Source organism: Neofelis nebulosa, chromosome 7, assembly GCF_028018385.1.
Source record: "Neofelis nebulosa isolate mNeoNeb1 chromosome 7, mNeoNeb1.pri, whole genome shotgun sequence".
Classification (NCBI taxonomy): domain Eukaryota; kingdom Metazoa; phylum Chordata; class Mammalia; order Carnivora; family Felidae; genus Neofelis; species Neofelis nebulosa.
In genome coordinates, this window is record NC_080788.1 from 574956 (window position 1) to 588880 (window position 13925).

At 44.2% G+C, this 13925-nt stretch overlaps 1 protein-coding gene across 2 annotated transcripts in view; it reads right to left on the reverse strand.

Moving 5' to 3' along the window:
* The window catches only part of IREB2 (iron responsive element binding protein 2), a 48005-nt gene that overhangs the window by 10072 nt on the left and 24008 nt on the right, over positions 1-13925 (reverse strand). The window contains exons 9-16 of one of the 2 annotated variants that reach the window (XM_058736286.1): positions 11742-11913; positions 9813-9913; positions 5459-5575; positions 4103-4262; positions 2959-3094; positions 1759-1843; positions 1228-1384; positions 441-565 (exon numbers count right to left, since the gene is read on the reverse strand). In XM_058736286.1, coding sequence (XP_058592269.1) covers positions 441-565; positions 1228-1384; positions 1759-1843; positions 2959-3094; positions 4103-4262; positions 5459-5575; positions 9813-9913; positions 11742-11913 — 1053 coding nt within the window. Of the gene's footprint in view, positions 1-440; positions 566-1227; positions 1385-1758; positions 1844-2958; positions 3095-4102; positions 4263-5458; positions 5576-9812; positions 9914-11741; positions 11914-13925 lie in introns of those variants that run through there. The other variant, XR_009263722.1, reaches the window with a different exon arrangement.

Consider the following 13925-nt stretch of genomic DNA (forward strand, 5'->3'; position numbering starts at 1 on the left):
TATTTGAGAGAGAAAGCACAGTGAGTGAGTGAACAGGAAACAAGGAGGGGCAGGGGCAGAGAGAGAGAGGAGAGAGGACAGAGAGAGAGAGAAAGATGGGAGAGAGAGAGGGAGAGAGAGAGAAGGAGGAGGAGGAGGAGGAGGAGGAGGAGGAGGAGGAGGAAGGGAGGGAGGAAGGGAGGGAGGGAGGGAGGGAGGGAGGGAGGGAGGGAGGGAGGGAATCCCAAGCAGGCTACGTGCTGACAGTGTGGAGCCCAACGCAGGGCTCAAACCCACGACTGTAAAATCATGACCTGAGGAGAAACTAAGAGTTGGATGCTCAACCAACTGAGCCACCCAGGCACCTCATAATTTGAGTTTTTATTAAATTCAGAAAGACACATGAAATAAAGAAATACTGCCATTTATTAAACTATTTAAGAAACAGATGAGCCTCTTACCTCTATTTTCTCTTTCAATGTTTTAAACATGGGCAATATAACACGCTCTTCCTCCATCTGATGAACTTCCTCTCGACTGGGCCAAATATCCTGCAGGTAAATGTTCCTGCCGGTAGCGTCAGTCCCTGGTGAAGAAATTGTAATACGAAATTTGGTATAAAAAGCAATTCCCTCAGGGCACCTGGGTGCCTCAGTGGGTTGGGTGTCTGACTTCAACTCAGGTCATGATCTCGTGGTTCATGGGATTGAGCCCCGCGTCGGGCTCTGTGCTGACAGCTCAGAGCGTGGAGCCTGCTTCGGATTCTGTGTCTCTCTCTCTCTCAACCCCTCCCCGGCTTGCGCTCTGTCTCTCAAAAATAAACAAACATTAAAAAAATTTAAAAAAAAACAGAAAAGCAATTCCCTCAAGGTGTTCACATCTTCTCACCAATCTATCATAGAAACCAAGTAAATTATTCAACACCAGAGTGAGTGCTTCAGACATAAGCAGCTAAAAAAACTAATTACTTGCACATTTTATTATTTATTCATTTTTTTAAAAAGTAAGCTCCACGCCCAATGTGGGGCTTGAACCCATGACTCTGAGATCAAGAGTGGCACACTCGACCCACTGAGCCAGCCAGGCACCCCTACTTCCACATTTTGTACTCTTCATGAGTACAGAAATGAAGAGTTGCATGATAAGATTTCCTGAAATAATTCAGAGTGGACGGTCTAAGGAGCATTTCAGAAATACAACTTGTGGAGAAAAGTGTACGCAGGTATGTACGTAAAGGCAAAAAGATACCTAAGGGCTCCGTCTGGAAATCTATATTCACCGTGCCGGCGATGGCGTATGCCACCACTAGGGGTGGGGAGGCGAGGTAATTGGCACGCACACAATCACAAAGCCGACCTTCGAAATGTCTGTTTCCAGATAAAACTCCGCAAGTGACCAAATCACCCTGAAAAAGAAATGTATGTAAACAAATATATATTCAACTCAAGACATGGTAATCTATGTTTTGGATGATCTATGTACAGAAGCAATCGAAATATTGTACGTGTGAGGGCAAGATAACCAAAAGCGTATTACCACAACTGTTATGTACAGAACTACCGAATCCTGTAATTGAACTAAAATAATTGCTTACATTACTAAGGGATTATTTCAAGGACCTAAAAATGATTTTTTCAATCATTTTAAGATGGACTCTTCCCAAGAGGTGCAAGGACTGCAGAAATACAAATACATCAATATATATATTTTATAATTTAATAATAAAAGATAGTTATGAAAACCCCTCTCCGTGTCTTACTGACCCATGGATAATTTTACCTGTTTTATTGCATTTAAAACTGCTTCTGATAAGGGTGCTGTATTCCCCACACATGTTGAACATCCATAGCCAACTATTTCAAATCTGCATTTCAAAAAATAGATGTTATTGAAGAGAACATTCCAACACTTGTACCGAAAGCACAGGTCTTCATCTCCATCACTGTAATGAGATCACCTGAGAGAACGTTCCTGACCCTCGGATCACCCCGTGTCTACCTGTTTCACGGCTTCTGAGCAATCCAACCTGACCCTCAGGCATGCCACCTGTACTGGACGCCCGAACCCCGATATTTAGAACATTCCCGAGATCTGGTGACCTAAATCCGCCACAACACCTGCACCCTGCACAAGACAATTACCCAAATATCACCGTCAGGGCTCTAAGTTGACCGTTTAAAAACTGATACTGTACTTCTATCCCAAGTCCTAAGAGGGACTGGTGGGAGGAGTGCAGCAAGGCCTCGGAAGGAACACCGTGACGGGAACCCCAAACAGTAAACCGCTTGATTCTCAACCAACCAAACTCAAAGAAAGTCTCTGACAAAAATCCCAAGATGACAGAACTAAAAACTTACAAGCAAAACCCTCAAAATTACTCTTAGCCACTCTTCTAAAAGCGCAATTTTTAAATTTATCACTCTTGCAAAGGAATTGATCTCTGTAAGTTAACAGGTTCCAAAATACACCCTGAAAACAGAGGAGGCCTCCGTTATTTTTTTTTTTTTCGAGTATGTAAGAAATGAACGAGTTCTCTACGAAGTTCAGGGACAGACGAACCTGTGCTTCACAGGGCCAATAGCCTCACAAAACGCCAACTAAGACAACTTGCCCCAGTAATAATGCAGCTGGTATATTTCACTCTTTCCGAAACTGACCTGCCCCTCGCAGAAACTATGCACACTCGGTGCCATTCCTCAAACCACCCGTTACTTGGTCTCACGTTTGTCTTCCCACCCTTCAAGGAGCTAGAGACCACGCCTCCGACCTCTTGGCAGCCGACACGCTGCCTTGTTCCTGGAGTCTGCCCAGCAAATTTCTGCCGAGGGAGAAGGCATCAAAGACTGTGTTGGATCGGCAAGGTAACAGGTAGAACAAAGCGTATTTTTTCTATCTTCTCTTTGCCTATGAAAGGTTCTAACAAGTGGCTCCGATCACTGCTGAACACAAGGTCGATATAAATAGCAGACCGTCACTTACCCAAGCTTACTGAGATATGGTAATACTCCGCTTGAACTGAGGTAATGTGTGACCATCCCACTGCCTGGAGATAAACTTGTTCTTATGTAAGGGTTAACACGCAGACCAGCATCTACGGCCTTTTTAGCCAGAAGACCTGCACGGTAAACAATGGCGTATCAGGGCAGCACCCACAACCTCCAATTCGTGTGAAGGTAAAAGTCCGAATTCATCAATTCGCTGTCATTATTTTGCCCATCCTATTATGTTGATTTGTTTCATTTAAAACAAATAAAAAACCTTAACACTGTAAATTATTAAGGTACAGCCTGATATCATGGCATCCTACACACACATACACACACACACACACATGGAAAAACAGGATACATAATTAACATGACACACACAGGTAATACCTATCACTAGCTGAACCATTTGTTTACTTTCTAGTAAATGAACCATTTTAAATTCCCCCGTAAGAAATTAAAATTTCACATTTATTATACAGGAATCTGTACAATTAATGAATTGTTTTATGAACATACAACTAATTTCATTTACAATCCTTGTCAATAATCTTTTACTTCCTTTACATTCTCAGTGGACTCTAGCACAGTGCTATGGTAAACTTCTAGTAGATTATCAAGAGATTTGTTAATTAGCTATACTTCTAAATTAACAGAAGAAGCAGATACAACCTAAAACTAACAGACATGTAAGTAATAATAAGAATTTACCTTCTGTGTAATAAAACTAATAGCATAAGTCAAAGTCAGGCTCCTTTTTTTTTTTTTTAATATGAAATTTATTGTCAAATTGGTTTCCATAAGGTCAGGCTCCTTAAGACCCAATTAAAATCTCAGGAAGTCGGTTGAGTGTCCTACTTGGGCTCAGGTCATGATCTCAGGGTTCATGAGTTCGAGCCCCAAGTCGGGCTCTGTGCTGAGAGCTTGGAGCCTGGAGCTGCTTCAGATTCTGTGTCTCCCTCTCTCCCTGCCCCTCCCCTGCTCAAACTCTGTCTCTCAAAAAATAAATGTTAAAAAAAAATTTTTTTTTCATCTCAGAAAATCTCTCAATATCAAACACAGACACTGATATACATGCATAATCTACGACACAAAGCGTCACAGGAAAGGAACAAATGGCCGTAAGCGAGGCCTACCTGCAGCGAGCATGACGGACGGGTTGCAGTTATTGGTGCAACTGATGACCGCGGCAACGACCACAGACCCATGGCACAGCCTGAACTCGCTTCCTTCGTACTGAATACACACAGTATCATTCTGCTTTTCAGCTGCAATCTGGAAGCCTTTAAATCCGACCTACACAAATGTGCACATAAATACAAATACTCTGGGTATGTATAGAAAAAAGACTGGTAGAAACTACAACAGATTCTTGACAAATGACATTTAACACTTTAAGTTCTGACTACGTGTGAGTGGTGTTGAAGCTGACGTTCAGTAGTTGTAATTCAGCTGAAGCATGAATGTGACAGTCATGATGGAAGTCTGCTGGCACTCGTAACCACCTGGGATCCAGCTCTGTTTTTCTCTACTCCTCCCACTTACGATAATCCTCAAGAGATGATGCGAGGTCTCTGTTAAAATGGCCCTGACAACTGGATTCAACATGATCCTCTGGGTGAGAATGTGTGTGGAATAGATGAGACAAGACTGACTATGACTTGGTAACTGCTGAAGCAGGTATGTGGGAATCCGTTAGACTACTTTATTCCTGCACAAGTATGACATTTTCCGCAATAAAACAACAACATAATTTAAGAAATTATAAAAAGAGGGGCGCCTGGGGGGCTCAGTCGGTTAAGCATCTGACTCTTGATTTAGGCTCAGGTCATGATCTCAGTTTGTGGGTTCAAGCCCCGCGTTGGGCTCTGTGCTGACATTGAGCCTGCTTGGGATTCCCTCTCTCCCTCTCTCTCTCTGCCCCTCTCCCCATTCACACAGGTGCGCTCTCAGAATAAATTGTAAAAAAAGAAACGATGAAAAGGCTCTGGGAAGAAAGTCAGACACTAGTTCTTAGAATAGAGAAAGTGTTAACATTTTAGCCACACTTTTCAGACAGAAAGTACAAACCCAGAAAGTCAAAGAGGTCACGTGCCATTCAGTTACATTTACCAGATTTTATGAGAATAACTACACAGTTCAGAAGTCGAGAACAGTGTGTCCAACAGAACTTTCTGTGAGGACGGACACACTCACGATCTGAGCTAACACTAGAGCACCATGACCACAGGTGGCTAATCAGCGCTTGAAGTGAGGCGACCAAGAAACTCCATCCTTAACTCGAAATAACAGATTCAGGGTCTGATCATCACAGCAGGCCTGGGACCGAGCTAATCAAATGACCAACTCGCACATGGGACGCCAGGAAACCGAGGGGGCTGCCAGTGCCAACATGCGAGAACGCAGTGGCCGACGGTGGTTCCAGGCCACCGGGCGGATCTTTACCCCTGAGCACAAGACACACAGACAAAGACAGTGGCGAGGAGACCTGCCTTTTCATTCAAGCAAGCCTGGAAGTCACGTTTCATATCCGCCACGGCAACTCTGTCCTGAGGTCTCTTTGGACCGCTGACGGACGGAACTATTGAATTCAGATTAATCTGGATCACCTAGGGAACGAGAGAGAAGAGGAAGACGAGGAATTAGAATCTGTTCAGTACAGACTGCAATTCAGCACTACTTTCTGAAGCGCAACAAGTCCGTTCACGTTTGCTGTAACAGGACACACACCTCCAGAAATAAAGATTTGAAAACAACCCAATTTATGAAACGGAACACACAAGCATCTGCTAAAAGCAAGAGTAGCAGATCGGTACGCAAACCACCCCAACACGAAATCAGCCGGTCTACACAGACTACGGCGTCCCTCCCCATCTCTCTCCTCTGTCATCCAGATGCCTGATGATTAAGACAATGCCTGTGCCAGCCACTGATCTGCGGCCTCCAAGCTCCACACGCACCCTTCCTTGCTCTGTGACGATGAAGGTGGCTCAGGAAACACTGCTCCTTCCTCAATGTGCTCAACACAGGCTGCTGGAGGGACACAGCGGGACTTCTCTCTTCCTGGTCCCCAAGTATCTAGCTGGGCAGGCTCCTGTGAGACCATGCTTTCATTGCTTGGGTTAAAAAATGGTATTTTCGGGGCGCCTGGGTGGCGCAGTCGGTTAAAGCGTCCGACTTCAGCCAGGTCACGATCTCGCGGTCCGTGAGTTCGAGCCCCGCGTCAGGCTCTGGGCTGATGGCTCGGAGCCTGGAGCCTGTTTCCGATTCTGTGTCTCCCTCTCTCTCTGCCCCTCCCCCGTTCATGCTATGTCTCTCTCTGTTCCAAAAAAAAACAAAAAAACAAAAAAAACAAAACGTTGAAAAAAAAAAATGGTATTTTCTTAAAACCCAACCTCCCAACTAGGTTCCTGTGTGTTTCTTCTGGCATTTCTACCATTTTCCTCTGTCCGTTTGGGTCTTATCAGTTTAAATGAAGTTTGCCTACACTATGCCTTTCACCAAGATTTAACCGCCCTGCTTACCCTAATCAATCGTAACTGCTACGCCGCTTTGCTTGTACATCACTTCATGGACCCAGTGATTCTCATCTTTACATACTTAGCAAGTTTACCTTGAAATCAACATGCTAATGGGTTTTAGTTTTATTTTTTTAATTAATTTATTTTTCAGTTTACATCTAAGTTAGTTAGCATATAGTGCAACAATGATTTCAGGAGTAGTTTCCTTAATGCCTTTACCCATTTAGCCCATCCCCCCTCGCACAAACCCCTCCAGTAACCCTCAGTTTGTTCTCCGTATTTAAGAGTCTCTTCTGTTTTGTCCCCCTCCCTGCCTTTATATTATTTTTGTTTCCCTTCCCTTATGTTCATCTGTTTTGTCTCTTAAAGGCCTCATATGAATGAAGTCACATGAAGTTCTCGGACTAATTTCACTTAGCATAACACCATCTAGTTGCATCCACGTAGTTGCAAACGGCAAGATTTCATTCTTTTTGATCGCAGAGTAATACTCCATTGTATATACATCTACCACATCTTTATCCATCCATCCATCGATGGACACTTGGGCTCTTTCCATACTTTGGCTATTGTCGATAGTGCTGCTATAAACATGGGGGTGCGTGTGTCCCTTCGAAACAGCACACCTGTATCCCGTGGATAAATGCCTAGTAGTGCAGTTGCTGGGTCGTAGGGTAGTTCTATTTTTAGTTTTCTGAGGAACCTCCATACTGTTTCCCAGAGTGGCTGCACCAGCTTGCACTCCCACCAACAATGCAAAAGGAACTCTCTTTCTCCGCATCTTCCATCTTCGCCAACATCTGTTGTTGCCTGAGTTGCTAATGTGAGCCATTATGACAGGTGTGAGGTGGTATCTCACTGTGGTTTTGATTTGTATTTCCCTGATGATGAGTGATGTTGAGCATTTTTGCATGTGTCGGTTGGCCATCTGGATGTCTTCCTTGGAGAAGTGTCTATTGTTCATGTCTTTTGCCCATTTCTTCACTGGATTATTTGTTTTTTGGGTGTTGGGTTTGATTAAGTTCTTTGTAAATTTTGGATACTAACCCTTTATCTGATATGTCATTTGCAAATATCTTCTCCCATTCTGCCGGTTGCCTTTTAGTTTTGCTGATTGTTTCCTTTGCTGTACAGAAGCTTTTTATTTTGATGAGGTCCCAGTAGTTCATTTTTGCTTTTGTTTCCCTTGCCTCCGGAGACATGTTGAGTAAGAAGTTGCTGCGGCCAAGGTCAAAGAGGTTTTTGCCTGCTTTCTCCTCGAGGATTTTGATGGTTTCCTGTCTTACGTTTAGGTCTTTCATCCATTTTGAGTTTTTTTTTGTGTATGGTGTAAGAAAGTGGTCCAGGGGCGCCTGGATGGCGCAGTCGGTTAAGCGTCCGACTTCAGCCAGGTCACGATCTCGCGGTCCGTGAGTTCGAGCCCTGCGTCAGGCTCTGGGCTGATGGCTCGGAGCCTGAAGCCTGTTTCCGATTCTGTGTCTCCCTCTCTCTCTGCCCCTTCCCCGTTCATGCTCTGTCTCTCTCTGTCCCAAAAATAAAGAAAAAAAAAAAAAAAAAAAAAAACGTTGAAAAAGAAAAAAAAAAAAAAAGAAAGTGGTCCAGGGGCGCCTGGGTGGCTCAGTCGGTTAAGTGTCTGACTTCGGCTCAGGTCATGATCTCACAGTCCGTGGGTTCGAGCCCCGCATCAGGCTCTGTGCTGACAAGCTCAGAGCCTGGAGCCTGTTTCAGATTCTGTGTCTCCCTCTTTCTCTGACCCTCCCCTGTTCATGCTCTCTCTGTCTCAAAAATAAATGTTAAAAAAAATAAAAAAATAAAGTAAAACCCTCAAAAAAAAAAAAAAAAAAAAAAAAAAGAAAGTGGTCCACGTTCATTTTTCTGCCTGTCACTGTCCAGTTTTCCCAGTGCCATTTGCTGAGGAGACTGTCTTTATTCCACTGGATATTCTTTCCTGCTTTGTCAAAGATGAGTTGGCCACACGTTTGGGGATCTATTTCTGGGTTCTCTATTCTGTTCCATTGATCTGAGTGTCTGTTTTTGTGCCAAGTTTTATTTCTTAAATTTGGTCAAGTCTTGGGGCGCCTGGGTGGCTCAGTTGGTTAAGCGGCCGACTTCGGCTCAGGTCATGATCTCACAGTCCGTGAGTTCGAGCCCCGCGTCGGGCTCTGTGCTGACAGCTCGGAGCCTGGAGCCTGTTTCAGATTCTGTGTCTCCCTCTCTCTGACCCTCCCCTGTTCATGCTCTGTCTCTCCCTGTCTCAAAAATAAATAAAAACGTTAAAAAAAAAAAAAACTTAAAAAAAAAAAATTTGGTCGTCTTTAATAGGTCAAATTATTCTTTTTTATTATACAATGCAAGGTTTTTCATTTAATTTTTCTTATTCTTTCCCTTTATGTCTTAAAAAACAAAACAAAACAAAACACGGCACTACAATAAACAGAGCTGAAAGGGACCAGAAAACGAGGAGCTCACACAAGTGCGCTCCCTATGATCTACTCTGGCCCTCCACACACCTAGGTGGGCTCACATATGCACCCAACAGTCAGCACTGTGCCAGGCGCACCAGGGCGGGGGGCACGGCACCACACAAAACTGAGCGTTCCTCTCCTCTTACTGGCATTCTGGCAGGGGAGGCAGGCAGACACGTATAGAAATTAATATATTTCAGGCAAGGACACATGCTATGAAGAAAAATAAAGCTGGGTTGAGAAAGTGGACAACCAGACCTATGACAACACCAAGTGCTTTTAGATGCTTAACACGCTCCTAGAAAATGAGTTGTATTAAAATTCAGACTTCCCTGAAAGTGAATTTTACTTACTTCAATATAAATTTCCAAAAGGTAAGAAATATTGGCTTAGATTGATTATAAAATATCTTTAACATGTAAGACCATATAACTGTATACCCCTTTCATAACATATTTTTATAAATACAGACATTAACCAGATGCAGGCCCCATCAGAATTGATATTTTCCGAGGATATCTGGCTCTTTTCATAAAGTAGAAAAAAAATTAATTTGATAAAATTTTGTAAAACTACTGAGTAAAATCTAAGCAGGGACATAAACAACATTTACTCGTTAAATGTTAAATAATGATAGCTGACACTAAGCACTTTCTGGGTCCCTAAAACCGTTCGAATACATTCCTATTTAATCCCTTAAGAATACCTTCCTATTTTAGAGATGAGGAAGCTGAGGCAGAAAGGCTAGATAACACGCCCACAGCCGTCCTGCCGGTAAGTCCCAGAGCTGGTACTCAAACCCGGTGGCTAAGCTGCAGAACACACACCCTGACGGCGACGAGGGGCCTCTCTGCACACACCTGGGAGTACTCAGGTTCTCCTGAGTTCTTCTGGTCATTTCGAAACAGCTTCACAGCTTTAAGGTATGTTTCCATCGACTCGAGTTTGGCTTTGTCAAAACCTAAAATGAAGATTAAGAACAACAAACATACAGTAAGAGAAATCTTTGGAGGTGCTGAATTCCAATGATGAGCAAGAAACAGACATTACACATTACTACTCAGAACAGATTTCTTTACAAACTACCACTTGATGCTGTTCTCAAGAGCAGTAAAAATTTTGCCCTTGGTGAAAACTCTGCTTTATAAAATACACACCAGTCCCCCTTTAAAAGTTACTCAGAGACAAGAAATACGGAGCCGATTCTAGAAAACTCACAAAAAAACAGTTTGCAGAGGATAAATCGGTAACTACACTGAATATAACAAATTATCACCCACCACGAAGGACACTCATTACTCTTCCTAAAAAAAAAATACGAATAGTCAACATGAAAAAATAAGTGAATGGTAAGAAAGGGTTCACAGAGCAGTGAGAGAGATCTAACAGGATCTTCGAGAAATCAAAACCATCAGATGGCTAGCAGTAAGAGCTCCAGTTACACCTTTGGGCAGCTCTCAGCCAGCATGACTAGAAGTAACTGTGGCCGACTGTATTTCCAACGGCTGACACAACAGCACACACCCAAACTGTGTTCTCACAATGTGCCACTGACAGCCGTCCATCAAGAGGCAGAGATCGCCCTTCAAACCGAGCCACGGGACTCTCGACCGGTGGGCAAACGCTCTCTCCCAGGTCAGCCACCCTGGGAATGCCGCCACGTAAGCGAGCCCAGGTTACGTGGAGAGAGCACACATGGAGGCTGTGGCTGACAGTCCCCGCTAAGCACCCGCTGATGGCCAGCATTCAGTGCCAGACACGCGAGCTCGCAGTTGTCAGGACTGCAGGCCTGAGCCGCCAAGCTCTGCGTCTGACACCCTGGACCCCATGGAGCAGAGACAGGCGGTCTCTCCGTCTAAACCACGGACTTGCTGAAACCACGCGGCCACATGTGATTATTGCCGGTTTGAGCCACTAAGCTTTAGGATAATTTCTTACGCAGCAACACGTCATTACTACACAACTCATATTAACATGTAGGAAGGAGACATCTCGACCATTTCGCTTTCAAACGTTCTAACAAACAAACCCAGTTTAGAGAAAGCTCCGCATTCAGTGAGAATCGTTCCCTCCAACGTTCCAAGTGACCAAGTGTCCATTTTGCCATTTGACTTACGAATTTATAAAATCTTCCCCCCAACTGAAGAATACTAGACCTCACCCCCCCAAATACACTTATGACGAGAGATTAGTTCAGCAATGGCCTCTTAAAAAGGGAAGTGGACCACATAAAAAGGAGAGCCGGGGTCTTAAGAAACATGAGCACGTCCTGGTCTTACAGGTATTTCTACATTAAACCGTCAATAGAAGACGGTCAAACGTCTTGCTAATCAAGCAATAAAAAAGATTCGGGGCCTGTAATCCTAGGCTGCTTTTCACAAGATTATGTGCTTTAGTCTTCAGACAGGGCACCGGTCCCCGGCCTTTGTGTGGTGGCTCCTCTGTTCCTGTTAAGGGGACAGCTGCACACATGCGCCAGCCTGACTTCCACTAAACTGCAGCCTTTGTCCCTAAGAAGGGTGTGGTAGCCGTCATTCCTGGAACAAGTGAGGTGAGGATCTGCAGTTTGAGTAATTCCTTTAAAATACCGTAGACGGGCCACAGGGGACCAGGTTTTGAGAACACAATACTCTTTCAAGAATGTGAGGCGGTTTATTTGAAAGCCAGTTGCAACATAACAATTTCCTGAATATTCAATAACCTGCACAAGGTAGTTGTTTGTTACAAGTTATTTCAGACAAACACGCTGGAGACAGTAACACGCTTGCCCTGCTGATATGTCATCTTACCTGTATGTTCTAAATGTTTTAATGTCACATTGTCAACAGGGAAAAAGCTGAGGGTAGCACCGTACTCTGGACACATGTTTGCTATTGTAGTCCGATCCACTATAGATAACTGTGAAACTCCACTTCCAAAAAACTCAACAAACTTCCCGGCCACTCCTACTTGCCTGAGGTGCTGTGTAAAGGGATACACAGAAACGCACACAAAATTAGTAATGAGAAGACTGGCAAGGATTCTCTGAAAACTGCAAAATCGAATGTTTAACCCCTACCAGTGACAGTGAATGAAAGAGGTTCTCTGTTGTTCTCACCAAACATCAACTCGTTCTGGGTTTGCAGGTATTTTAAGCAAAAGGTCAACAGAAGAGTGGCCCAGTGTCACTGTCAGGCAGGGTCAAAAGGTCTTACAAGCTGAACATGGCTAAGATCCACACGTGCACGTCCCTGAAACGGAGGTGCACTCTGGACTCGGCGCGGCTGTCAGCTTGGCAGCCCTCTTTCTTTCACAGCAGCACGTAAAACCGTGGTGCTTCTAAGTGCGGATGGCATCTCGCATTTAACGGAACACTAACACCTGATAAAACTGTGTATTTAAATACAAAAATATGGGGGCGCCTGGGTGGCTCAGTCGGTTAAGCGGCCGACTTCGGCTCAGGTCACGATCTCGCGGTCCGTGAGTTCGAGCCCCGCGTCGGGCTCTGTGCTGACAGCCCAGAGCCTGGAGCCCGTTTCAGATTCTGTGTCTCCCTCTCTCTCTGACCCTCCCCCGTTCATGCTGTCTCTCCCTGTCTCAAAAATAAATAAACGTTAAAAATATTAAATTAAATACAAAAATATGTACTGGCTATAAAAATTCTTCAAATTCTAACCTTGGTCCAAATATTTACAGCTTCATTAATTATTGGTAAGTCTCATTCTGACAGGACGTCACACATGTGGCTTCAGACTTCGTTCCTTGTCAAGCCATGTTTGTGAGTTATCACCAAACAGCAGCAGCCTCAGCCTGGACGAGGACAGCGCCCAGGGAGGGAACTGGGGACAACCTTCAACCCGTGAGTGATACTCAGTCCTAACGGTCTAGAGGTGCTGGGGGCCACTGAATCCAGACTCTTTCATAAAAGGCTAAGATGTTTCTTTACGTTGCTGGCTACAGTTGTGAGGATCCGAGCAACACAGGGAAGATACACCAAGGCAAACGCTATGTCACCAAGTCAATGAGGCACAACAATATACATGTGGAAAACAATACACAACTCATCCTATAAAAATCACGAATAGAACAGAACCTCAAAAGAGAAATAAAGTATTTAATAAATGAAACATACATGAAAGATTTAATTCTTGTATCAATATACCCAAATTTAAAAACATATAATACCGTTACAAGGAACAAAGCCAGGGGCACCTGGGTGGCTCAGTCGGTTAAGTATCCAACTTTGGCTCGGGTCATGATCTCACGGTTCGTGGGTTTGAGCCCCGTGTTGGGGTCTGTGCTGACAGCTCGGAGCCTGGAGTCTGCTTCACATTCTGTTTTTCCCTCTCTCTCTTCCCCTACCCCACTCATGCTGTCTCTCTCAAAAATAAATATAAACATTAAATTAAAAAAAACAAAAAACAAAGCCAGAGGGGTCTAAAAAGTGGCATTTATTTTCAGGATGTCCACAGGAGAGTGTGGATTTCTCTAAACCCATAATGAGATATTCCTTTTTCTTTAGAAATGACCCTGCAATTCTCAATTTAACTTCTTGATCTTCTGGGGCCATACACTGAATCAATCATTTCTGCAAGGCGTCAGATTTTTCCTAATTAGGGAAGAAGGATCAACACTAAATGCTAAGAAGGAAGCAGGACCATTTTCTTCCTCTGCAGAGAATTCCGAAAGCCTTCAGACCAACAATCTAACCAGACAAGTGGAGGCTCCAGGATCTGAATTGGAGCCATAGGTGGGATATTTCCCATGTGCATTTATTTAACAGAATGGACTTAATCATTAAAATAGAATTAGTCAGGGGCGCCTGGGTGGCGCAGTCGGTTGAGCGTCCGACTTCAGCCAGGTCACGATCTCGCGGTCCGTGAGTTCGAGCCCCGCGTCAGGCTCTGGGCTGACGGCTCGGAGCCTGGAGCCTGTTTCCGATTCTGTGTCTCCCTCTCTCTCTGCCCCTCCCCCGTTCATGCTATGTCTCTCTC